The sequence below is a fragment of the Salmo salar genome, chromosome 18 (genome assembly GCF_965601325.2).
Source record: "Salmo salar chromosome 18, fSalSal1, whole genome shotgun sequence".
Taxonomy (NCBI): domain Eukaryota; kingdom Metazoa; phylum Chordata; class Actinopteri; order Salmoniformes; family Salmonidae; genus Salmo; species Salmo salar.
The window spans coordinates 63199079-63225962 of NC_138308.1; the positions used below are offsets into that span (position 1 = coordinate 63199079).

General features: G+C 42.8%; 1 protein-coding gene across 17 annotated transcripts in view; it reads left to right on the forward strand.

Annotated features, from left to right (window-relative positions):
- Positions 1-26884, forward strand: part of col25a1 (collagen type XXV alpha 1 chain) — a 193911-nt gene that overhangs the window by 85069 nt on the left and 81958 nt on the right. For all 17 annotated transcript variants that reach the window (XR_014381379.1, XR_014381380.1, XM_082965040.1 and 14 more), the window contains exons 7-8: positions 16893-16919; positions 20155-20199. Coding sequence is in view for 15 of the 17 variants with exons in the window: in XM_082965040.1 (XP_082821166.1) it covers positions 16893-16919; positions 20155-20199 (72 nt within the window). In the remaining 2 variants the exon portion in view is untranslated. The remainder of the gene's footprint in view (positions 1-16892; positions 16920-20154; positions 20200-26884) is intronic.

A 26884-nucleotide genomic window follows, 5' to 3' on the forward strand; every position in this document is an offset into this window, starting at 1 on the left:
ACGATAGCATAGCTGCTAATTCTGTGTTCCTAAATCTTCCCGCTCTTTCATTCAAGCCCAACCCCCTTTCCTTTGTGTAACCAGCTTTCATACAGGTTCCGTTCACTAGGGGTGAATTCTGTATGACATCATTGTATTCTGTGTATTTGTAATTCTGTGTGATTAGTTTAAGTATTTAGTAAATAAATAATTAAACCAAATTTTACAATGCCTTCTCCACTTGTTAGCCCAGAGTATACTCTGCTTCCTAAGAATTTAACATTGTTCAATGATCCGAAAAGGGTCTGAACAGACATTTTGGCGCACCCTGTGTGGACTCTAAAACTAGGCCGCACGTTTGGGTAATTTTGATAACACATATTGGAGCCCCCGTGCGAGGAATCTAAAATAGGATGACGCTTTCATTTTGATTCAGCATATATAAAATTGAAAAGCAGATTACATAATATACCAAGTTGATTATATACATTATGGGAATTGTAGACCGGAATTATTGGTGCGTGTGTGCTCTGGAGAATCGCCTCCGTGTTGTGCTCTGACGTAGTCAGTGGGTAGCTTAAAACCTCTTCAGCGTCTCGTCCCGCAAGCGGGATCAAAATCCAGGGAAAACTCTTAGCGACATTAGCATAACAAAATTTAATATTTTTTTTTTCAAATATAGGACTGTCTCATATCGTTTTATAGATACACCTCTCCTGAATCGACCCACGTCGACCCACGAAAACAAATCATTAGATTATGTTAGAGGAGTCTATCGTAAAAAGCAGCAACATAGCCATTTTCCGACCAACCACATGCATCACAAATAACCAAAGAACAGCTAAATGCAGCACTAACCTTTTACAAACTTCATCAGATGACACACCTAGGACATCATGTTACACAATGCATGCATTCTTTTGTTCAATAAAGTTCATATTTATATATGAAAACAGCATTTTACATCGGCGTCTGACGTTGACTAACTATTTTCCCGTCAAAAGCATCCGATGAAACAGTGCTACAATTTACTGAATTACTATTCGAAAACATGTTTAAAATGTAATATTGTCATTCTAAGATTTATAGATGAATATCTCTTGAAAGCACCTGTCATACCAGATTTAAAAATAACTTTACTGGGTAATCACACTTAGCGATAAAAGGGGATGCGATACTCAGAAAATGAGCTAGTAAATACAGCTCGGCGCCATCTTGGAACAATCGCATATCACATCTAATGTTGTATAATATTGTCAATAATCCCTTACCTTTAGTTGTCTTCATCAGAAAGCACTTCCAGGAATCCCAGGTCCACAACAGATGTATTTTCGGTCGAAAAAGTCCATCCTTTATGTTCCATTAGCTTGCTGTTGTTAGCGCGTCTGAAGGCTGTATCCAAAAGCTCTGCCGGCCGCGGGACAGCCGTGTCGGAAAAAAACAATTTTTTCCCATTTAGGTTCGTTCAAACATGTCAAACGTTGTATAACATAAATCTGCAGGGCCTGTTTCAACAAGAGAGCCAATAAGATTCGAGGGGGACGATTTCATTGTGTTTCAAAACGTTTCCAAAGGTGGGGGTAGACAGGGCCGCCGGCGTCATAATGGTGATGGCCCTCCCCCTGTGACCAATTTCCAACGCGTCTCATTCACTGAGTTTCGACACTAGAAGGCTCAAAACACTTTGTAAAGACTGGCGACATCTTGTGGAAGCAATAGGAAGTGCTCAAATAGCGATAGTTCACGGTGTGAATAATAGGCAACGACGTGAAGTTGAGTCCACAATTCAGAATTCCACTTCCTGTTTCAATTGGTCTCGGGGTTTTGACTGCCATATGAGTTCTGTTATACTCACAGACACCATTCAAACAGTTTTAGAAACTTTAGGGTGTTTTCTATCCACAGGTATTAATTATATGCATATCCTAGCTTCTGAGTTTGATTACTAGGCTGTTGAAAATGGGCACGAATTTATTCCAAAATGCGCTGTGGCGCCCCCTATCCTAGGGTAACGTCAAGAGGATAAACTATACATTCATGTATGATGGCTGATAAAGCTATCTGAGAAATAGCGCGTTTGGCCAAACGCTAAGTATTTCTGCCTCTCGCGTTTCAGACGCGTGTTGGCTAGGTCATTATTAATTTCTCGAGCGAGGACAAAGAGCCAGCCGATTGAAATTTAGGAGAGATTAGCTTGATCAGCGATAAGTATCTCTCTGTCTCTCTCGCGTTTCGATGCGAGTAGACCACAGTGCATTTTGTTGTTTGCCGCGAGTTCCGGTTAAAACATCGTCAAATGTCGCCGAAAAGGGTTTGAACATAATACGTTATAAGTAAAACCTTTCCCTTGCCAAGGGAATCCTATGTTGAGCATTTTTCAGGCATAAAGTAGCATTAGCTTGCTCGAGATGCTAAGCTAACAAAAGGGAAAACAGCCATTTTGTTTTGTGCCACATTGTAATTCATCCGACTTGCGGAACGAAAGTCCCGCCCTGGGTACTTCCGTTTGATTTCAGTGCGTGCCAGCAGGGACCTCTGAAGAGTCACCAGTACTTTCCTTCAAGTAGAATTAGTCAGGTGACACTCAAGTCGTTACTCGTGATATCCAGACGGATATCGATGTCTTATTCAATTGAACTAATAAGTGAAATTGCCAGATTTACATTCTCAATTTTAAATAATATCCAAATTGATGAGTTTTCTAAATGAGACATTGTAATCTTTTTTCCACATTAACCTAGATGAATAAACCTCTCAGGTTAATTAAAGTTTAAATTCCAAATAACCTATACAGGTTTGATTTATCATTAAAATGGATCAATCAGTAAAATTTGGTTTTTGCAAAACCCATTCAGTAATCCAGTACTGACAGAAGTCCCGCCCCAGCGGGAATCCCATGTGGCTTTGGCCCAAGGAAGAAGTGTACCATAGTGGGGAGTGTTCCCAACATTTGATCTACTGTTTACACTTATGATATCCAATCAATGGAGATTGTATGGATTATCATCTCATTCAATTTAATAAGTTAAATTGTTGAACATACCTTAATGTTCTTGCAATCAAATGAGACACTTTTAAACTTCCCATATTAACCTGGATGAAGCAACCTCAGCTTAATTCAAGTTTAATACCCAGATAGCCTACCCAGGTAGGATTAATCATTGGCATTGATTAATTAATTCAATTTGCTTTTGCAAATTCATTCACGTCCAACTTCCACATTACTGGTACAGTACTGATGGATCGTCAACATCTATAAATAGATTAAACTTGTCTTTGCAGCTTCCAATGAATTCCAAACCCAAACATTGAAAAAAAAATAGGAAAATTTTTCCTCTAAATTTTTCTAATAATGTGCAAGCTACCAAAGGAGGTGGTCACCACTCCTCCGCTAATTAGTGAACCTCCACCCATAAAAGGATTTATCTCTGACCTCAGCAGTGATACCAACCCTAATTATGCCATTAGAAAAACAACAGCCCATATTGCTAACGCTCTCCAAAATCAACCATCAAATACAGGCTTTGTGACTGTTCTCTCCACTTTAGCACTTATGTATCGCCATCAAAGGTTGGCATCGGTCCAATACCACAGTGCACAGCTGAAGCACGTGCAAGACATGGCTAACATGAGGGCACAGGTGGAGAGAACTGAGCAACTATTGACAAAAGCAGGAAATGAAAACATTCTGCTAGTCGAGGAACTGCGTTTGAAATCGGAACAATTAAAAGTAATTACAAATACTTATGACGATGAACGAGCACAAACTCTCCAACAAAATCATCATCTGCAGGAACAACTCGATTTAGCCAAAACTAAATACGATGTAGTCCAATCCAAATTAGATAAATCTGTCGAGTTATCTATAAACAGGAGCGCACAATTAGATAACATGCAGGCAGTTTTGTTGAACGTTACTCAAGGTAACAATGTTCTACTCCAAATTCTGCAGACCAAAGACGATCAGTTGATGAACACAATGACAAAGTTGGATGACAAATCAGCAGAACTTATTGAAGTCGCTGACCAATTGTATGATGAGAGAATTCAGGTGATGAGGATGGAAATATTGATTTCTAAACAAGCAGAGGAAATCTCATCACTGAATCTCTCGCTCCGTACTCGAGACCTCTATCTGCAAACCATGACAGATAAGTTTGAGACCGAAAGGAGCAGAGGTGACACTCACGTGTCCAAAATCGGTACTCTAAGCGCTCAAGTGGACTCTGCAATGCAGCAGAAGACCACCCTTAGGTACCATCTGGAAAAAGTCCAGAATGGTCACGCTCTACAGCATGACTACCCATCCAAGCAACCGGAGTCCGGTACTCAAAGGAGTGAAGACGATAGGTTTCAGACATTGCCTCCATCATGTGTCCCTCAGTCTTCTCCTCTTGGCCATTCGGCACTGAGTAATATGGAGCCTCTTGGCCAACAAAGCCAAAGCTTGCCTTCTCCTCTTGGCCTGTCGGCCCCAATTTCTCCACAGGATGAAGCCAACCCTCTCCGCCCGCTTGGCGCGGAATACCTTGACAAACTCGTCAAGAATTTCCCCACCTTTGACCCCGTTCCAGGTCAGCCAAACGATACTGAGAGGTTCCTAGCTGACATAGAGGACGCGTTGGGTGGCTACCCGAATGCTACGGGTTCTGACAGGGTTTACCTGTTGAAGCGAACGTCGAATAGACACGTGACAAGGTTCATTCGTCTACAACAGCAACACGTGCTAAATGACTACGCTAAACTTGCCACAGCTTTGAAATTAGAATTCAGTGGTTCTGCGACTCGCAAACACGATAGCTCACTGGCTAACACGGTCAAACAAGCTCGGAACGAACACCCACAAGCTTTCTATCATAGGCTTCGTTCAGTTTACTTTGGCCTACTCACAGAAACAGGAATGGAAGAGCTGTTACCATTCAAACAAATGTTTCTGTCGAACATGTATCCCACCTTCATTACCTACTTGGGCCCTGCAGCCCACGTTGGCTTGCCTATCTTACAACTCAGAGAGCTTGCAAGCACAGCTTTTGAGGCATCAAAAGCTCGCAACACTAAGAGCCCTGACCACTCGGTTTTGAAGTTTGACCAGGAGCACTCACTCCAGTTAGAGGGTGCATTATCAGGTATTGGAGCGTCGAGAGATGACGCACCACAACAGTTTCTACCACGAAACCATGATTCCAATAACCACCGCGGTCGAAATAACTGTAAAGTACGTCGCCTTCAAAACGACTACCGCTACAATCGACCTGTTCGCTACGTTCCTGCACCCAACCCACACAAAGTGTCAGAGCACAAGGGTAACAAAGGGTTGAAGGGCGATCAAAACGTAGACCAATGTTCTCCAGAAGTCCCACTACGGGAAGAACTAAAGCGAGAACAATTTGAGAAAAGGGTAAAAGATAAGTCACAAGGACTAGACGGGGAATTACCGGACACCAGGTCCGCAGAAATTAACACCCATAGCAAGGACGTTAAAGTTCAAATTTCTCCCGCTCTCTTTCAAGACCCTAGCCAGGGCCCGCTTGATCAAGAAACAAGCCCCTGGGCTTTGTCTGTATACTCTGATACAAAAGTTGCGAAGAAAAAGGTAAAACGCTTCGTTAAAGCCAAGCCCACTCAAAATCGGAAAAGTCAATCTGCTTCCACCTTGAACAGAAATGGCACATCACGTCGTTGCGAACGACCACTCCACTTTGTGGGGAATATGTCCACTAACCACGAATCTAAACGGCCATACCTGGAAACAGTCCTGGAGGACTGCTTAACTTGTCATGCGCTAATTGATTCGGGTCCGACAATATCACTCATCTCTCAAACATTGTTTGATGATCTCAAAAGGGCTTTGAAGCCAACTAAACGTTGGTTAAAAGTGGAACGATGCGACACTACACTTCGAGGGGTCACTCAGACTACCTCGCCTCTCACGTTGAGAGTCATGCTGAAACTACACTTCAAGGACGTATCGCTCGTTCACCCTGTGTATGTTACCAGCCTCGAAACTGTACCCCTGCTACTTGGAGCAGACTTGATGGATCGATTACTCCCATTGATGGATTGGAAAACCAACCAGGTATGGTCACAGGCCACAGTGCCTTCCCCACTGACCAAACTGTCTTCCCCTAACGCTAGCTGCAACGCAGTCATTCACGAGGGGTATCTGTCGAAAGCACCCCTTGGGAAAAAGACGTTTAGAAACCTCTTGGTGCAGAATCCGATCCAAGGAGATATTACGATATCTCGACACATTCCATCAGCCAATCTGATTGACCATTCTTTTCATGATTTCGAGCCAGCTGTCTCTGTGAATGAGCAACTTCCCTCCTCCTTGCAGTCGTGCAATACGGTAGTTGAGATGAACTTCTCTTGCCCTTCGGACACTTCTGCAAGCACTGCGGCCGTCTCAGCAAGAAAAACATTGATGCGCAGAGTACACTCTGCTTCCGATGATACACCTTCTGCTTTGTTGGGGACTGTCACCCCTTACAATGACACTAATGGCGTCAGTCCAGCAACTGACCCGATGACTCCCACTGGTGAAACACTTTGCGATATCACTGACCGATATCCTCGTCTCAGTTTGCAGGTACTGAAGAGGTTGCCACACGCGGACGCGGTGGTGACTGACAGACCTCGGCAGCCACTGAGGGTGTTGAAGCACAAACACCAGGAGATTTGGTTGAAACGTTACAGCCATTCTCATAATAACGCGGCCACTGACAACTCGTACATAGGGTCCGACCTTTTCGTTTGCGCCTCGGACACCAACACCACCTGCTGGTGGGGGGGTCCCGAGACACAAAGGGGGGGAATAGTAGCCCAGACCCATGATGAGCCTCATCGAGGCCGGTGGGGGGGGTCGAGACTACGGACAACACCGTACGAGGCCACCAGAGCATAAATCAAATCTAGTTGTAAACTCCCCTATGAGAACAATGAGGAGCAGACAGGCCCCTAGACGGGGATTATCTTAGAACACATCTAAGATAGTACTGAGGTGTACCACACTGGTCGTAAAGGAAGTCCAATGGACTTGTCCACCTCCAAAACAAATGGCAACAATAATCATTCCTTGCCATGTGTAGGTTCAACTACAATACAACTAGTAATATGCTCCAATCATGTGTTCCGGTAGATAATATTTCAGAATAAATCGGTAGGACAACTGGACCCCTTGAATACCAGTACCAATACCACAGTCAGTCCAGCAACACTCAGTAAGAGGATTAGTAACCTCACAAGTTAAATTGCTATTGATAATAGCGACATAGGAGTCACTCAGAGTGCAACACGGGGAAGGGAATCTCCAGTGCACTCTTCCAATGGTTAACACATGCCACTAATAAATAGAACCCTCCGTTCAGGAGAAAAGTTATTAGAAGTCATGAACCATGATCACACCACGTACGACTGGTCTAATACTTAGAGTACTTCCGTCGTGAGGTTAGCTCCTCCGTGGATAACATAGCTATGAAATAGACTTCATACCTACCGCCACTACAATAGTGGAAGACACAGTGACTTGTAGAAAAACTACTACAGACTCCCTTGACACCAATTCTGACTGACCTCCAGGCATTGACCTGAAAATTACCTGACTACGTCAGACTCATTCTGAACAAGTTGTAATCTGCCAGGATACTTGGTTTTCTTCCCTTGACATGCGCGATTGTGTAAGCATAAATGCACATGCACAACGGAACATCCAATTAGGATTTATGCTAGGATCACTTAAGGGTCCAAGCAAAATACCAGCCTTAGTAAAGTTGAACATTTACTTCTAGTCCTTTGACTCTACAGCACTCACCAGTTTTCTAACCAGAAGTCCATAGGTCATACTGTAGACTGCCCAAAACTAGTGCCTTACAGCTGTAGACTTATCATGTAGTTGTCAACTTAGGATAGTACCCTAAGCGCCACCCCACAAATTAGGAAATCCCTAAATATGACATTAGACAATGCCATGATAGGGTCATTTTGCCAAGACCATGGACGTAGATAGAATACAGTCCAATTAGATGATTAAGGTGGCATAACTATATTTTGTTTTGTTTATGCTTTCATTCATTTTGTTTCATTTTCTTCGGCACATAGAAAGTGATAAAGCCATAAACACCTCCCCCATACAACCATCAGTTAGTGCCACAACGCCGCTCATTTGGGAGGAAATGTAATGATATATTTCATGAGTGTGTGTGCGTTGTTAACATCTGCCTAAGTTACTGCCCAGATATTCCAGTCTGGACGACCAGACGACGGGTCCGGAACGGCGATCCCAATCCGGACATCCGCTTCCGAGTCATGGAACGGACTTCTTCATTTGCAGAGACCCTACCCGGGTCGACCACCAGAGGGGGGACTGCAATAGCAACCACCAACTGGACATCTGCTGCCCAGCCTTGGAGCGGATTTCTTCATTTGCAGACACCCTACCCGGGTCGACCGCCAGATGGGGACCACAACGATGATCCACAACCAGGACAACCCACGTTCATTTTTATGTTGGTTTACAACATGCAGTTTAATTGCAAGATTGAACCCAACACGGGGGGACTGTCATGACGTTGGCCTGTGGGTAAGGTTTATGACCCCCCCCCCATAAATACCTTTCTCCCTTCCCCTCTCTGACCCTACTGAAGGACTTGAATAGCCTGTGTTAAATATAGAGAGTCTGGGAACATCAAACAAATGGGGAAAAGGAACCATATTTTGGTAATTAAACCAGTTGGAAATATGCTTGGGAACGTAATGAGTATGTATGTAAGGTTCGGTTGTCATCTGAGACATTATGATTGATGACAGGACGACATAAACTGTACCTGAGAAAGTATACACCCTCTAGTTATCAGAGTAACATGGAATTGTTATGCAATTGAAATGTTTGATATTGAAATTGTTTGTTAGGAGATTAAATGTAATTTTAGCTTCCAAATGAGAGATTTGGGTTTTCATAAGGAAAGTGCCCTGCTTGATCAGTGGCACACCCCTGTGAAGAGGAGGGGTTATAAACGATGAAACACATCAGACCCCCTCTCCACTATATAAGCCTTTGACGAAAAGATAACCGTTGTTCCAGTACGGGAGGTCTGCAGCCTCTACGTTAGAAGGACACACATGTCAACTAAGCCAACCTCGGCGTGAGCTATGGTATGAACTGGTATGAACTTTGAGCTTATTCACTACAGAAGTGATACTTCCTAGCCGTTGAGTTAGCAGCGGCCGCTGTCGACGTGGGCTAGGAAAGGACGGACGACGGACCCAGTCTAACAGACGGACGAAGATACCACCACGTATCCAATTTACCACCAGAGACATTCTTCCGAGTACGGAAGGTCTGTTGGCCAACCCGGCCAGCATCTACGACCAATCTACCGAAGCGCAGCTCAGAGTAAATATTTATTGCATTTTCCTTTTCCAAATGGGCGGTAATTTAGAATGCATAAGATAATGTATTTACGATAGCATAGCTGCTGTTTCTGTGTTCCTAAATCTTCCCGCTCTTTCATTCAAGCCCAACCCCCTTTCCTTTGTGTAACCAGCTTTCATACAGGTTCCGTTCACCAGGGGTGAATTCTGTATGACATCATTGTATTCTGTGTATTTGTAATTCTGTGTGATTAGTTTAACCTGTTAGGGCTAGGGGGCAGCATTTGCACGTCTGGATAAAAAAAATGTACCCGATTTAATCTGGTTACTAATCCTACCCAGTAACTAGAATATGCATATACTTATTATATATGGATAGAAAACACTCTAAAGTTTCTAAAACTGTTTGAATGGTGTCTGTGAGTATAACAGAACTCATTTGGCAGGCAAAACCCTGAGACATTTTCTGACAGGAAGTGGATACCTGATGTGTTGTATTGACTTTAAACCTATCCCATTGAAAAACACAGGGGCTGAGGAATATTTTGGCACTTCCTATTGCTTCCACTAGATGTCACCAGCCTTTACAAAGTGTTTTGAGTCTTCTGGAGGGAGATCTGACCGAACAAGAGCCATGGAACGATGATGTCCCATTAGACACCTGGCGCGCGAGTTCATGTTGGGTACCCTCGTTCCAATACGTTATAAAAGAGTATGCATTCGTCCACCTTGAATATTATTCATGTTCTGGTTAAAAAAGGCCCTAATGATTTATGCTATACAACGTTTGACATGTTTGAACGAACGTAAATATATTTTTTCCCCTCGTTCATGACGAGAAGTCCGGCTGGCTTAGATCATGTGCTAACAAGACGGAGATTTTTGGACATAAATGATGAGCTTTTTTGAACAAAACTACATTCGTTATGGACCTGTGATACCTGGAAGTGACATCTGATGAAGAGAATCAAAGGTAATGGATTATTTACATAGTATTTTCGATTTTAGATCTCCCCAACATGACGTCTAGTCTGTATCGCAACGCGTATTTTTCTGGGCGCAGTGCTCAGATTATTGCAAAGTGTGATTTCCCAGTAAGGTTATTTTTAAATCTGGCAAGTTGATTGCGTTCAAGAGATGTAAATCTATAATTCTTTAAATGACAATATAATATTTTACCAATGTTTTCTAATTTTAATTATTTAATTTGTGACGCTGACTTGACTGCCGGTTATTGGAGGGAAACGATTTCCTCAACATCAATGCCATAGTAAAACGCTGTTTTTGGATATAAATATGAACTTGATAGAACTAAAAATGCATGCATTGTCTAACATAATGTCCTAGGAGTGTCATCTGATGGAGATTGTAAAAGGTTAGTGCATCATTTTAGCTGGTTTTATGGTTTTGGTGACCCTGTCTTTGACTTGACAAAACATTACACACAACTCTTGTAAATGTACTGTCCTAACATACTCTAAATTAATGCTTTTGCCGTAAAATCTTTTTGAAATCGTAAAACGTGGTTAGATTAAGGAGATGTTTATCTTTCAAAGGGTGTAAAATAGTTGTATGTTTGAAAAATTTGAATTTTGACATTTATTTGGATTCAAATTTGCCGCTCTTGAAATGCACCTGCTGTTGATGGAGTGCACCACGGGTGGCACGCTAGCGTCCCACCTAGCCCATAGAGGTTAAGTATTTAGTAAATAAATAATTAAACCCAATTTTGTATTGCTGATTCAACTTGTTAGCCAGGGTTCGTGAAGATAACCAAGAATTTACAACTTTCATTATGAGACTGAAAATAAGATAAGGGTTAATATTGACTGCTATCGATGTAAAATATTACTAAGTATTTTAAGAGTTTATTCGGAAGATAACAGCTCTATAAACGTTCTTCCGTGGTGCCCCGACTTTCTAGTTAATTACATTTACATGATTAGTTTAATCAGGTAATATTAATTACAGAGAAAGAATTTTATAGGTTAGCATGTCATATCACACAGGAAGCGGCGCAGGTCCTAATCCAAGCACTTGTCATCTCCCGTCTGGATTACTGCAACTCGCTGTTGGCTGGGCTCCCTGCCTGTACCATTAAACCCCTACAACTCATCCAGAACGCCGCAGCCCGTCTGGTGTTCAACCTTCCCAAGTTCTCTCACGTCACCCCGCTCCTCCGCTCTCTCCACTGGCTTCCAGTTGAAGCTCACATCCACTACAAGACCATGGTGATTGCCTACGAAGCTGTGAAGGGAACGGCACCTCCATACCTTCAGGCTCTGATCAGGCCCTACACCCAAACAAGGGCACTGCGTTCATCCACCTCTGGCCTGCTGGCCCCCCTACCTCTGAGGAAGCACAGTTCCCGCTCAGCCCAGTCAAAACTGTTCGCTGCTCTGGCACCCCAATGGTGGAACAAGCTCCCTCACGACGCCAGGACAGCGGAGTCAATCACCACCTTCCGGAGACACCTGAAACCCCACCTCTTTAAGGAATACCTAGGATAGGATAAAGTAATCCTTCTGACCCCCCCCCCCCCCTTAAAAGATTTAGATGCACTATTGTAAAGTGGTTGTTCCACTGGATATCATAAGGTGAATGCACCAATTTGTAAGTCGCTCTGGATAAGAGCGTCTGCTAAATGACTTAAATGTAAAAATGTAAATGTAAATATCACTTAATCCGGCATAGCCAAAGACACGACACCACTCTCTCTGGTAGTTTTCATGGCTGGGATAAGTTATTTTCGCCTCTGGCGCACAGCTTCTGAATAGACCTCATTGAGGAAGATGTTGGTTCCTCTAAAGTTCCTGGCTCTCTCCAGAGCAGCAATCTTGTCCTTGAACCTTAGGAACTTGAACACTATCGTCCTTGGTCTGTCACCTGAGCTGGTCACAGGTTGTCCAGTCCTGTGGTAGCCTCCAATTCAATATTCCTATGATCCATCTGCAGCTTTTCTGTGATAGTTTTTCTCACTTTCTCCTCAGACTCAGTCCAGTTCTCATGTGGAGACTCTGGTATGCCATCCACAACAATGTTATTACATCTGGATTGTCCCTCAAGAGTTAATGATGATTCAGACAGTGCTCCTGTCATCTCTTGTTTGTTGTCATCCTGCTGCAAGTCCCATTCAGGACATCCACCTCTCCCAGGGAGAACTGCAAGCTTTTCTTAAGGTCCTGGACCTCTCTGGTCAGATTGTCCATTCTTTTGTTTGTTGAATCCACCATTATTTGGACAAATCTCTTGAAACTATTTTCCTGTTGCTGTAACAACTGCTTGTAGACATACTTTTGTTGATTTAAAAGATTATGCCCCAGTGTTGGGAAAACAGTGTCCTCTCCATTAGCTTTGGTAGCAGCATAGGCTAACACTGGTACTCCATACAGTTCCAGCCAGGACAGGTTGCAGGGTATATGGAAAACAGCAACAAACAGAAGAGATTTACACAGCCACAAGCCCGAGACAATCCGCTGTCCCAGTCTCAAAGGTTACAGAGTTGCAGACTGTGTTCAAGCTGTCAAAGAAGCTATGCTAGCAGACCAAGCAGCTTCAGACTTGTTGTCAGATAGTAGAGGTCCCAGCAACTGAGGCCAACCATGCCACCGTGATCTTGGATGCTCCAAACAATTTAATGGAGCTCACGTCTACATTTTGGTCAATAGGTCTTCATCTGGGTTCTCTTTCATGGAGAAACCTACAGGTGATGAAGTTTTCCTTTTTATGAATCCTGTTTGGAACCATGAGTGTATATACCTATAGTAAATAATTAAATAAGAGCTAAGAATTGTCATAACAATCAACCATGTCACCAGGGTCAGCCGTGAGTGCTGTGAAATAAATGTAAAATGTTTAAATCAGTTAGGTAAATATACTGGTACCAGAGGGAAGGTGTAATAATGCCCTCTGTTACCCGATATCCTGTTATATTGGAGTATTGGTACATTTTACATTTTAGTCATTTAGCAGACACTTATCCAGAGCGACTTAGTATATTCATCTTAAGATAGCTAGGCGGGACAACTACATATCACAGTCATAGTAAGTACATTTTTCCTCAAAGTAGCTGTCAGCAAAGTCAGTGGGAAAAAAGGGAAAATGCAAGTGTTAGTTCACGAAAGGAAGGGATGGTGGTTGCGCTGGAATTATTTAGGATACTCTTTGAAGAGGTAGGATTTCAGATGTTTTCAGAAGATGGGCAGGAACCCTGCTGTCCTAGCTTCAGGGGGAAGCTAGTTCCACCATAGGGGTGGGAGGGCCAAGAGACTAGAAGTGGCAGAATGGAGTGCTCGGGTTGGGGTCCAGCTGAGCATAGCTTGAAGGTAGGGAAGGGCAGTTCCTCTTGCTGCTCCGTAGGCAAGTAACATGGTGTTGTAGTGGAGGCGAGCCAGTGGAGTGTGGGGTGACGTGAGAACTTGGGAAGGCTGAACACCAGGCGGGCTGCATCATTTTGGATAAGTTGCAGGGATTTGATGGCAAAAGCGGGGAGCCCAGCCAACAGCGAGTTGCAGTAGCCAAGACGGGAGATGACAAGTGCCTGGATTAGGACCTGCTCTCTATGGATGTTGTAGAGCATGAACCTGCAGGAGCGAGTAACTGCTTTGATGTTTGCAGAGAATGGCAGAGTGTTGTTCAGGGTCATGCCAAGGTTCTTTGTACTCTGGGAGGGGGACACAGTGGAATTGTCAACCTTGATGGAGAGGTCATGGAGTTTTATTTCACCTTTATTTAACCAGGTAGGCCAGTTGAGAACAAGTTCTCATAAAGCGACAAAAACACAGAGTTACACATTGGATAAACAAATGTACAGTCAATAACACAATAGAAAAATCTGTATACAGTGTGTGCAAATGAAGTAAGGAGGTAAGGCAATTGTCACGTCCTGACCAGTATAAGGGGTTATTTGTTATTGTAGTTTGGTCAGGACGTGGCAGGGGTGTGTTTGTTTTGTGTTGTCGGGGTTTTTGAGAAATGTTCTATGTTTTGTATTTCTATGTTCTATTTTCTAGTTTTTCTATTTCTATGTCTAGTTTATTGTTTTGACCTTCAATTGGAGGCAGCTGTTCCTCGCTGCCTCTAATTGAAGGTCCTATTTAGTATGGGTGTTTTTCATGTTTTTTTTTGTCGGTAGTTGTTTCCTGTTTTGTGTTCGTGCACCTGACAGGACTGTTTAGTGTCATTTGTTGTTTTTGTATACGTGTTTCTTTTGTTTTCCTTCTTTAATAAAATAAGAAGATGAGTTTACACGTTCCCGCTGCGTTTTGGTCCACTCACTACGACGGCCGTGACAGCAATAAATAGGCCATAGTGGAAAATAATTACAATTTAGCAATTTACACTGGAGCGATATATGTGCAGATGAGGATGTGCAAGTAGAAATACTGGTGTGCAAAAGAGCAGAAAAACAAAAACAAATATGGGGATGAGGTAGGTAGTTGGATGGGCTATTTACAGATGGGCTGTGTACAGCTGCAGTGATCGGTAAGCTGCTCTGACAGCTGACGCTTAAAGTTGGTAAGGGAGATAAATCTCCAACTTCAGTGATTTTTGCAATTCGTTCCAGTCATTGGCAGCAGAGAACTGGAATGAAAGGCGGCCAAAGTAGGTGTTGGCTTTGGGGATGACCAGGGAGTGATATATACCTGCTGGAGCATGTGTTACGGGTGGGTGTTGCTATGGTGACCAGTGAGCTGAGATAAGGCGGAGCTTGACCTAGCAAAGACTTATAGATGACCTGGAGCCAGTGGGTTTGGCGACGAATATGTAGCAAGGACCAGCCAACGAGAGCATACAGGTCACAATGGTGGGTAGTATATGGGGCAGGCCTTCCCCTGAGAGGAAGAGCAGCTCAGCAGCTCAGTCTTGTTGAGGTGGTGGGTCGACATCCAAGGTGGTGGGCCAACATCTGCCAGGCATGCAGAGAAGCGTGTCGCCACCTGGGTGTCAGAAGGGGGGGAGTAGTTGAGTGTTATCCACATAGCAATGATAGGAGAGACCATGTAAGGATATGATGAGCCGAGTGACTTGGTGTATAGAGAGAAGAGGGCCTAGAACTAAGCCCTGGTGGACACCAGTAGTGCAGACACAGATCCTCTCCATGTCACCTGGTAGGAGCGGCTTACCAGGTAGGATGTAATCCAATAGTGTGCAGAGCCTGAAACACCCAGCCCTGAGAGGGTGGAGAGCATGATCTGATGATTCACGGCAGCGGATAGATCTAGGAGGATGAGAACAGGAGAGAGAGAGTCAGCTTTGGCAGTGCGGAGAACCTTCGTGGCACAGAGAAGAGCATTCTCAGTTGACTGACCGTCTTGAAGCCTGACTGCTTAAGGTCAAGAAGATAATTCTGAGATAGCGAGAGAGTTGGTCAGAGACAACACGCTCAAGTGTTTGAAATCAAGAAAGAGATACTGATTTATCGTTTGACGTCAGAGGGGTTGAGTGTTGGTTTCTTGAGGAGGGGAGCTACTGTCCATTTTGAAGTCAGGGATGAGCTGATGAGAGAAGTAGGTCTCCAGAGATGGTTTGGAGAAGAGAGGAGGGGGTCAAGCTGGTCAGGGGGGGAGGGGCTCACTAGACGCAGGATTTTATCTGAAGAGAGGGGAGAAAGAGGTCAAGACATAAGGTAGTTCTGTGTGAGTGGGACCAGTTTATCTCAATAGGCTGAGTGAATGAGGAGTGGATGTCAACCTTCTTTTCAAAGTGGTTGACAAGTAATCTGCATAGATGGAGGGAGGAGAAGGTGGAATAGAGTTTCCTAGGGTTAGAGGGAGAAGCTTGAAATTTACAGGCAGAACAGTTGAAACTGGAGCAGCAGCACGGCCAGGTGGACTGGGGACAGCAAGGAGTCATCATGCCAGGTAGTCCTGAGGCATGGTCCTAGGGCTCAGGTCCTCCGAGAGAGAGAAAGAAAGAAAGAAAGAAAGAAAGAAAGAGAGAATTAGAGAGAGCATACTTAAATTCACACAGGACACCGGATAAGACAGGAGAAATACTCCAGATATAACAGACTGACCCTAGCCCCCCGACACATAAACTACTGCAGCATAAATACTGGAGGCTGAGACAGGTGGGGTCAGGAGACACTGTGGCCCCATCCGATGATTCCCCCGGACAGGGCCAAACAGGCAGGATATAATACCACCCACTTTGCCAAAGCACAGCCCCCACACCACTAGAGGGATATCTTCAACCACGAACTTACAAGTGTATTGCCTGCCTTGTGAGTGGGAGGAGACTGGGAAAGGTCAAACGAGGCAAGGAGGGAAAAGAAAGTGTTGGAAATAAATTAATCGAAGTGGAATGGAATTAATGGGACGGAGTCAAACATGTGGTTTGCATGTTTGTGTTTGATACAATTCCATTCCAGCCATTACAATGAGCCCATCCTCCTATAGCTCCTCCCACCAGCCTACTCGGATCTAAGGAGGGAGCTGAATTTTACCCCAGATACGATCTGGGACTGGCTGCCATAATTTCCCTTAACTCAACATTCCCACAGCCTTTGTGTGTTTAACACCGTCTGCTTTCTTTTCCAATAGGGTGAAATGGGAGAGCGAGGTGAAAAGGTAAAGACTTGATTTTAATTGTCAGACTTCATGTTCAACCCACCCCTCTATGCAAAATTATGTTTAGTTTCTTGAGGATATAAAATATATTATGTAATAATGTTATATGATCTTGTGTCAACAGTTTTGTATTATTGGTCTCAAGGGTTTTTAATCTTGCATGGATGTCAATTTGAGATCTGCACTAAAGTTCAAGTTGTGCATGGTTTAGGCAGGGCTGCCCAATCCTGGTCCTGGAGGGCCAAAACTCTTCTGTTTTTTCATTCTGCCTGCTAGTTAATTGCACTTCCTGGTGTCTCAGGTCTGAATTAGTCCCTGATTAGAAGGAGAGGATGAAAACCAGAAGTTAACACTTAGGATGGAAACCTGGGATCAGGATTGGCCAGCCCTGGTTTAGAGTAACAGTTAACTTAGTTTAGAGTAACAGTGAACTAAACCATCCTTTGTAGTTTAGTGTAACAGTTACTTTGATTTTCCATCTTTACACTGTAGCATTATATAAGTCATGAACAGGCGTAATAACTTGACATGGTCATGACTGCCATTAAGCTTACCTACCGTAGTTGACTGGATGTAAAGATAATCAGGATTCGTTTTAAACTGATCCATACAATTGGGTGGCAGGTAGCCTAGCAACCGAAAGGTCGCTGGTTTGAATAGCAGAGCAGATTAGGTTATGAATCTGTCGATGTACCCTTGAACAAGGCACTTAACCCTAATTGCTCCTGTAAGTCACTCTGAGTAAGAATGTCTACTAAATGACTAAAACATGTGTAATTGACCGCCTCGATTCAGTCTTATGTAGCAAAATTTGAAATTGTGTTTTTTACATTCGTTAAAAGTAGAGACAGAGCTAGAAAATTGTATATCATGCACTGCAGTTGAGGAACAATGGGAAAGTCATTCTGCTTTGAAAGTTGATAAACACTTTTGAGAAAATGTCCATTGAATGTTTTGGTTCACCTACTGGAGAGCTATTTTTTGTCTACACCCATTCATCATAATTCAGCCTTAGCCCCACCCATCTCTTTAAGGATTCATATGTGAGGCCATGTGCTAAACAGAGTGAGTAGCTAACCAAAGATTTCAAGACTAAAAGTGGTAAAGGTAGTAGCCTACAATAAGGACAAAAACGTATCTAGTCCTTGGCCTATATCGTAATCTGACTTTGGTGCAGGTCACGTTGTTCTTCACATTTTTGTCTCTGGTAAACACACACTATATCAAATTAAAATCTATGTTTATTTGTCACATGCACAGGATACAGAAGATGTAAACGGTACAGTGAAATGCTTACTTGCATAGTAGCAATATCAAAAACAGAAAGTGTCCACGTTTCTTTAAATACAATTTTAGAATTATTAGATGACGCTTACCTGACACACTTGTCTAAATTGATGGATCATGTGAAGGAAATGCTATAACCATCCCCCAGCCACATCTAGATAAGTGGATTGGTCACTATTGTCTAGACATGTACACATGTACATGAAATACAGGAGATGGCCATAATCACCCCCAGACACACTTGGCTAACTTGATGGGTCATGTAATCATCTGGCTAAGTGGAGTCTTTTGTTTAGACAAAAGCTAGCTAAACAATGAACCGGCACAATCCCAACTCATACTACTACCAATACAAACATTGTCATAGCTGTATTATTAATCTGCAGGTAGCTAAATAGCTAACCAACTAGGTTCAACGTTAGCTAGCTAACAGTAGGGTCTAACTAGCAAGGCAAATGGATTTTTGATTGAAATAATATTACTACACAGATTATACACGCAATGTTAGCTAGCGAGCCAGCAAGCTAATGTTTGCTAGCTAGCTAACAGTACATTTTAACTTGCAATGAAAACCACTTTCTGACTCTATAAAAAACATATAATATCTGAAAATGTAGCTAGACTCTTATCCATATATATGGATGAACGGCAGACTGGAACCATTTAACCCCATTTTGTTTGCAGCTACATCTTGTTTGCTAGTGTTGTGTCAAGTCACTCCAGTTCACACTGACCGCAGCTTGTGCTGAAAGTAGCCCATCACTTTTTCCAACTGATCTGTTGATAGCGGCGGCTAAATTCAGGGCATCAATGTTGTTGAGAAAAGTTACAAAACTTTTGTCGTTCTCGACGGCTAATGTTATTTCTTTCAAAAACGGCACGTACTGAGTAGCCCACGTTATAAGACAGAAGCATACTACATGGCAGACCAATCCAAACTCATCTCCTGGCATGTCCAGCCCATCCATTATTTCAGCCAATCATGGCTAGTGGGAAGGTTCCTGACTTTTTCTGTGGCTTAACCAACTAGGCTCGTAATTGTATTCGTATTTACAGATGGAATACAAGTTTTCTCATTAAAGCACATGAAATTTCACATTTTCCACAAGGCATTTCTGCAAAAAAAATAACATTTTGATAAAAGAAAATATGTTTACGTTCAAATGCTTCTCCTGATGTGCGACATACGTCTAGTTTCCTGAAACGAGTCACATTTTATAGAAAGGTTCCATTGAATCACTTTATATCTAACCGTTTTTAGAGGGCATGTCACAAATCCCTCCAAGTTTCCGGACATCAGCAGAGTCAATTATGTTGAGTCATAGGACCGAGCTTGTTGCAAGGCCTTGGTGGAACCTAATCAGCCAAGATTTGGAGGCTATGCAGTGGTGATGCTGGGCAAACAAAAGTCCCAGCTCCGCTCCTCCCAGTCTAATGATTTGATTTGCTATCATTGGCTGGGTGTGAGAGGGAGGTGAAAACTCTCCCCCTGTCCCCTGGGCCAGGGAGGTAGAGGGGATGTGGTTACTCGTCAGCTCATTGGCACCATCGCCCCAATCACAGAGAAGGCCTTATTTACTGTAGCATGCCCAAAGGGACGTGGCCTCTTCTCACTACCTCTCAGCGAAGTGATACCCTTAGGTCAGGGGCAATCTGTTCAATGCTCTTGAATTTGTCAACAGTTATGATGTTTCTCATGCTAGTCGAGACTATGGATGAGACTACAGAAGCCAAGATGTGAAATCAGCACCAATAGTGTGTTACTGAGCCTTGCATTGTGTCAACTGTCATTTGTTAACAGCTACTATGTACTAGAACATGTGTTCTAGTCTGAATAGCCACAATTATTCTATTTAATTTCCAATGTTATTATCTGTTTGTAAATTATGAATAAGCCATTTCAAGATACTTGGTAAATATAATTGCTTGTCTGCTGTTTTGCACACAGGGTGACATGGGAGAAGATGGGCAAAAAGGTGAAGTCGGGGAGAAGGTATGTAAATTCAACTTCACCTTCCTTTGTGTTTACTCCTGAAACCTGATAGAGAGAGAGCCTGGCTCTAGAAAGGAGCAACAGCTTAATGTGAAACAGTGGAAAGGAGCTGAGGTAGCTAGTGAAAGCAGAAGCTAAGAAAATAAGGCAGGCACCGTTAACACTTAACACTCTTTCTTTGCGTGTAAGTGGCCCTTATTGTTGCGCTTCGGTTATTCTACATTCCCTGGTTGGATGCTTTTTGAGTTAATATGGGACCCTTTAACATTAAGACAGCTCATCTAGTTATGCTCCATTCCAACAATAAGGGGCAGGTCTTTGTAGGACGCTTTGTCACATTTACACAAGTATACAGACCCTTTACTCAGTACTTTGTTGAAGCACCATTGGCAGCAATTACAGCCTTGAGTTTTCTTGGGTAAGACGCTGCAAGCATGGCACACCTGTATTTGGGGAGTTTCTCCGATTATTTTTGCAGATCCTCTCAAGCTCTGTCAGTTTAGATGGGGAGCGTTGCTGCACAGCTATTTTCAGGTCTCTCCAGAGATGTTAGATTGGGTTCAAGTCCGGGCTCTGGCTGGGCCACTGAAAGACATTCAGTGGATTGTCCCGAAGCCACTCCTGCGTTGTCTTGGCTGTGTGCTTTTTATTTTTTATTTTTTATTATTTAACCTTTATTTATACGGGTTTTTCTCAGAGACCTGGTCCAACAGCAGCAGGGGGAACAAAGTTTCAGACAAAACAACTTACATACACTAACACAACACTGAACAAAACTAAAGACACACATACAAAACAACAATTGCAAATTATGTAAAGCAATACTAATGTCATAACTAAAAAACAGCTGTCCTAAAGACAATTGCACTCTTCTATGATATTTGCATCAATCATGTGTTTGCTTCTTTATGTTTCTCTCTGGCTAGCACTTCAGAATTCCCATGGCCAAGAAGAATGTGTTCAAACATTAATTCGTTGCTTGTGCTGTTGGACTACTAAATTGTATCGTTATATGCACTTATCTATTTATCTATATTAACAGTGCAGTTGGGGCAGCGGTCAATTGTGAGTGAATGCAAAATCAAATCAAATCAAATTGCATTAGACACATACTTCATAAATAACAGGTCTAGACTAACAGTGAAATGCTTACTTACGGGCCCTTCCCAAAAATGCAGAGATAAATAAAATAGAGAAATAGTAGAAAAGTAAAACACGTAGTAATAAATACACCAGGAGTCACAATAACTTGGCCATTACCAAGATGATGTGCAGGAGTACGAGGTAATTGAGGTAGATATGTACATACAGTGCATTTGGAAAATATTGAGACCCCTTGACTTTTTCCACATTTTGTTAAGTTACAGCCTTATTTTAAAAATGGATTAAATGTTTTTTTCCTCATCAATCTACACACAATACCCCACAATGACAAAGTAAGATTTTTAGAAATGTTTGCAAATTTATAAAAACATATTGTAAAAAATTATCACATTTACATAAGTATTCAGACCCTTAACTCAGTACTTTGTTGAAGCACCGTTGCAGCGATTACGGCCTTGAGTTGTTTGCTACAAGCATGGCACACCTGTATTTGAGGTGTATTTAACTCCACCAACGGGACTAGATCATCAAATTTTAAAATGTTCAGGAGAGAATTCTAGGACCACAGAGCTGAGTAACTAAAACTCTTTCTACCATGACCTGTTGTAATTCTTGGTACAGTTAAAAGCAAATGAGAATGGGACCGTAATTTATATTTATTTACTGACCTGATTAAAAAAGAACAGAGATAAAGTGGCATTTTATCCAGTATGGCCCTATAAATCAGTGTATACCAGTGTTTAAGTCTACGCAAGGTCAATGACGACCAGGCGCTGTAGAGATCACAATGATGTGTTAGACGTTTTTGATTGGTAATGAACCTGAGGGCTACATGACAGACTGAATCAAGTGCTCTCAGGGTAGTGGTTGAGGCCTGTATTATATATATATATATATATATATATATATATATATATATATATATATATACTGCTCAAAAAAATAAAGGGAACACTTAAACAACACATTCTAGATCTGAATGAAAGAAATAATCTTATTAAATACTTTTTTCTTTACATAGTTGAATGTGCTGACAACAAAATCACACAAAAATAATCAATGGAAATCCAATTTATCAACCCATGGAGGTCTGGATTTGGAGTCACTCAAAATTAAAGTGGAAAACCACACTACAGGCTGATCCAACTTTGATGTAATGTCCTTAAAACAAGTCAAAATGAAGCTCAGTAGTGTGTGTGGCCTTCAAGTGCCTGTATGACCTCCCTACAACGCCTGGGCATGCTCCTGATGAGGTGGCAGATGGTCTCCTGAGGGATCTCCTCCCAGACCTGGACTAAAGCATCTGCCAACTCCTGGACAGTCTGTGGTGCAACGTGGCGTTGGTGGATGGAGCGAGACATGATGTCCCAGATGTGCTCAATTGGATTCAGGTCTGGGGAACGGGCGGGCCAGTCCATAGCATCAATGCCTTCCTCTTGCAGGAACTGCTGACACACTCCAGCCACATGAGGTCTAGCATTGTCTTGCATTAGGAGGAACCCAGGGCCAACCGCACCAGCATATGGTCTCACAAGGGGTCTGAGGATCTCATCTCGGTACCTAATGGCAGTCAGGCTACCTCTGGCGAGCACATGGAGGGCTGTGCGGCCCCCCAAAGAAATGCCACCCCACACCATGACTGACCCACCGCCAAACCGGTCAGGCTGGAGGATGTTGCAGGCAGCAGAACGTTCTCCACGGCGTCTCCAGACTCTGTCACGTCTGTCACGTGCTCAGTGTGAACCTGCTTTCATCTGTGAAGAGCACAGGGCGCCAGTGGCGAATTTGCCAATATTGGTGTTCTCTGGCAAATGCCAAACGTCCTGCACGGTGTTGGTCTGTAAGCACAACCCCCACCTCTGGACGTCGGGCCCTCATACCACCCTCATGGAGTCTGTTTCTGACCGTTTGAGCAGACACATGCACATTTGTGGCCTGCTGGAGGTCATTTTGCAGGGCTCTGGCAGTGCTCCTCCTGCTCCTCCTTGCACAAAGGCGGAGGTAGCGGTCCTGCTGCTGGGTTGTTGCCCTCCTACGGCCTCCTCCACGTCTCCTGATGTACTGGCCTGTCTCCTGGTAGCGCCTCCATGCTCTGGACACTACGCTGACAGACACAGCAAACCTTCTTGCCATAGCTCGCATTGATGTGCCATCCTGGATGAGCTGCACTACCTGAGCCACTTGTGTGGGTTGTAGACTCCTTCTCATGCTACCACTAGAGTGAAAGCACCGCCAGCATTCAAAACTGACCAAAACATCAGCCAGGAAGCATAGGAACTGAGAAGTGGTCTGTGGTCCCCTCCTATAGAACCACTCCTTTATTGGGGGTGTCTTGCTAATTGCCTATAATTTCCACCTGTTGTCTATTCCATTTGCACAACAGCATGTGAAATGTATTGTCAATCAGTGTTGCTTCCTAAGTGGACTGTTTGATTTCACAGAAGTGTGATTGACTTGGAGTTACATTGTGTTGTTTAAGTGTTCCCTTTATTTTTTTGAGCAGTGTAACTAAAATCTAAAACCGTCAGTAATGTACATCGTACCAGCTCCTTCCTGGCCTCCAGAGAAAAACAAGCCTTATGCCAGTAATAAAAACGTATTCTCACTTGAGCTTCCTTATCAAGTTTTCCACATTAACAGTGAAGCTCAGCTTGTCATCAACCCACACTCCCAAAAATGTGTACATTTTGATTTGCTCTATAGTATGTCCATCCAATATAGCAATGACATGATTAGTAAAATGCCTGGCATTTGAAAATACCATGCATTTTGTTTTACCCGAATTCAGAACCAGCTTCAAATCATACAGATTCTGTTGCATGGTGTTAAAAGCTCTTTGGGCATTTTCAAAAGCTAAAGATAAACTACTACCACTAGAATAAAGAATAGTACCATCTGCATAAAAATGAACATCCACTCTTTCAATATGATCCCCAATGTTGTTGATATACAAAATGAACAACAGTGGGCCCAAAATAGAACCTTGTGGAACACCTGAGTACAACTCTATGGACTCAGATTTACAACTATCCGCCATTACACATTGTGTATGAATTGATAGGTTATTTATGAACCAATCTAGAGCATGACCAGTAATTTCACAACATTTTAACCTTTGCACCAACATAGCATGGTCCACGGTGTCAAATGCCTTCGAAACATCAATAAAGACAGACACACAATGTAACTTCTTGTCACGCGCAGTGGATGTCATTCAAAATCTTCTATTTTGCTGAAACAGTGCCATGGCCAGACCTAAAACCTGATTTCATTCCATTTAATATGTTGTTTTCTTGGAGGTAGGCCTTCATCTGCCTACTAACTAAGGACTCCAGTATCTTTGACAGTACAGACAATTTTGATATGGGTCGATAGTTTTCAAGTAACGAAGGATCTCAACTTTTCAGGAGAGGCAGTACAAAAGTAGATTTCCATAACTTTGGGATTTCCTTAACGTCAAGCATGAGGTTAAAAATGCATGTTAAGGGGGGAGCAATGATGTCAGCAGATAGGTGTAGGAGCCGGGGGTCTAGATAATCAGGGCCAGGGGATTTCTTTCCATCAATTTCTTTCAGTGCTTTACGCACTTCTAAAACAGAGAAGGATGAGAAGGAGAACCTCGAGAAGGAGTGCACAATGGTGTCAGGTAAATTCACAGGGGGCTCATTTATACGTTTTAACCTTATCAAATAAACTGCCTGCATCTAGAAAATGCTGATTCAAGGCTTTCAGAATAGAGGTTCTCTCAGTTACAATCTGTGTGTCTACCAACAAACATTGTTTGCACTCCAAACCTTTCACTACTTGCCAACATTTGGAGGAATTATTGAAATGATCCAAAGTAGATTTAAATTATAATTTTTCTCTCCGATTTTGTGGTATCCAATTGGTAGTTACAGTCTTGTCCCATCGCTGCAACTTCCGTACAGACTTGGGGGAGGCGAAGGTCGAGAGCCATGCGTCCTCCGAAACATGACCCAGCCAAGCCGCACTGCTTCTTGCCACAATGCCCGCTTAACCCGGAAGCCAGCCGAACCAATGAGTCGGAGGAAACATCGTACACCTGGCGACCATGTCAGCGTGCATGCGCCCGGCCCACCACAGGAGTCGCTTGAGAGCGATGGGACAAGGACATCACGGCTGGCCAAACTACTTCATGTGTCTCCCGGTCGCGGCTGGCTGCGACAGACCCTGGGCTCGATTCCGAAGTATATTTAAGGTAGTGGTCTGCTTTCAGTTTTTGGGTCATAGCCACATCCACCGTACCAGACCGTCTTGCTTTAGCCCACATAGCATTTCGTTCCCTTATGATTTTAGTCAGTTCATTAGTAAACCAAGGGTTCTCTCTGCCCTTTATCCTGTTTTTTTTTTAAAGGGCATTGCCTATTGCATACATCCTGGAATGCGTTGTGGAAGTAAGAAAAGGCTGGTTCAACATCCGGGACTAATTCAATTCTATTCCATTCGATGCTAGATACATCATGTAAAAAAGCCTTGAATATCAAACTGCTTACAGTTTCTTTTCGTAATGACACGTGGAGATCGCTTAGGGATTTTACCATCTCCCACACAGGTAATAGCACAGTGATAACTAATGTAATTTGCAAAAATACTAGAAGCATTAAAACGATGAGGAGTATTGGTTAAGATCAAATCAATCAAAGAGGATTTCAGAGGATACCTTACACTGTTGACAATCTGAGTGAGATTATAGGTATTGCATAGAATTTTGAGTTGATCAGAGCTAATGTTAACCAGTCCTGATTCAGAACACACATCAAGACAAACTCAGAATTGACATGCTGTGATAAGAATTCAAAAATACATTCCAGAGAGCCAGCAGTAGCAGATGGAGGTCTATAACAACAAGATACAACAATATTTAAAGATGAGCCGAGGTTTAGGTTCAAAGACAGATATTCAAATTGCTTAGGTTTAGTAACCGAAGTCATAACGACCGCCAAGAACTTGTCTTTTTTACATGTACAGCAACACCACGACAGCAACATTTACGATCTGCACGAAAAACATTGGAACCATTTATGCCAATATTTCTGTCTGTAGAATATTTTTTAAGGTAGGTTTCAGAAGTCATAAATATGTCAGAGTCTGCAGTTTTTATCCATATATTCACAAAATGAAGCTTCGGCAGAAGACTTCTTACATTCATATGTGTCACGTCCTGACCAGTAATAGGGGTTATTTGTTATTGTAGTTTGGTCAGGACGTGGCAGGGGGTATTTGTTTTATGTGGTTCGGGCTGGTGGTGTTTGTTGTAGGGTGTTTGATTTAGTATTCCGGGTTTTGGGCACTGTTCTATGTTTATGTATTTCTATGTTCAGTCTAGTTATTTGTATTTCTATGTTTAGTTGATTGAGGGTTCTATAATAGGTATGTGTTTGTTTTAGTATTTGTGGGAGATATGTGCTTGGTATAGCTTTGTTGCCTTACCGGCCTGTTATTAGTCGTTGTGTTTTTGTTGTGTACGTGTTTGTTTTGGTTCACCTTCTTGTCCGTTTAAATAAAAAGAAGATGAGTGCACATTTCTCCACTGCGTCTTGGTCCACTAAACCCTACGACA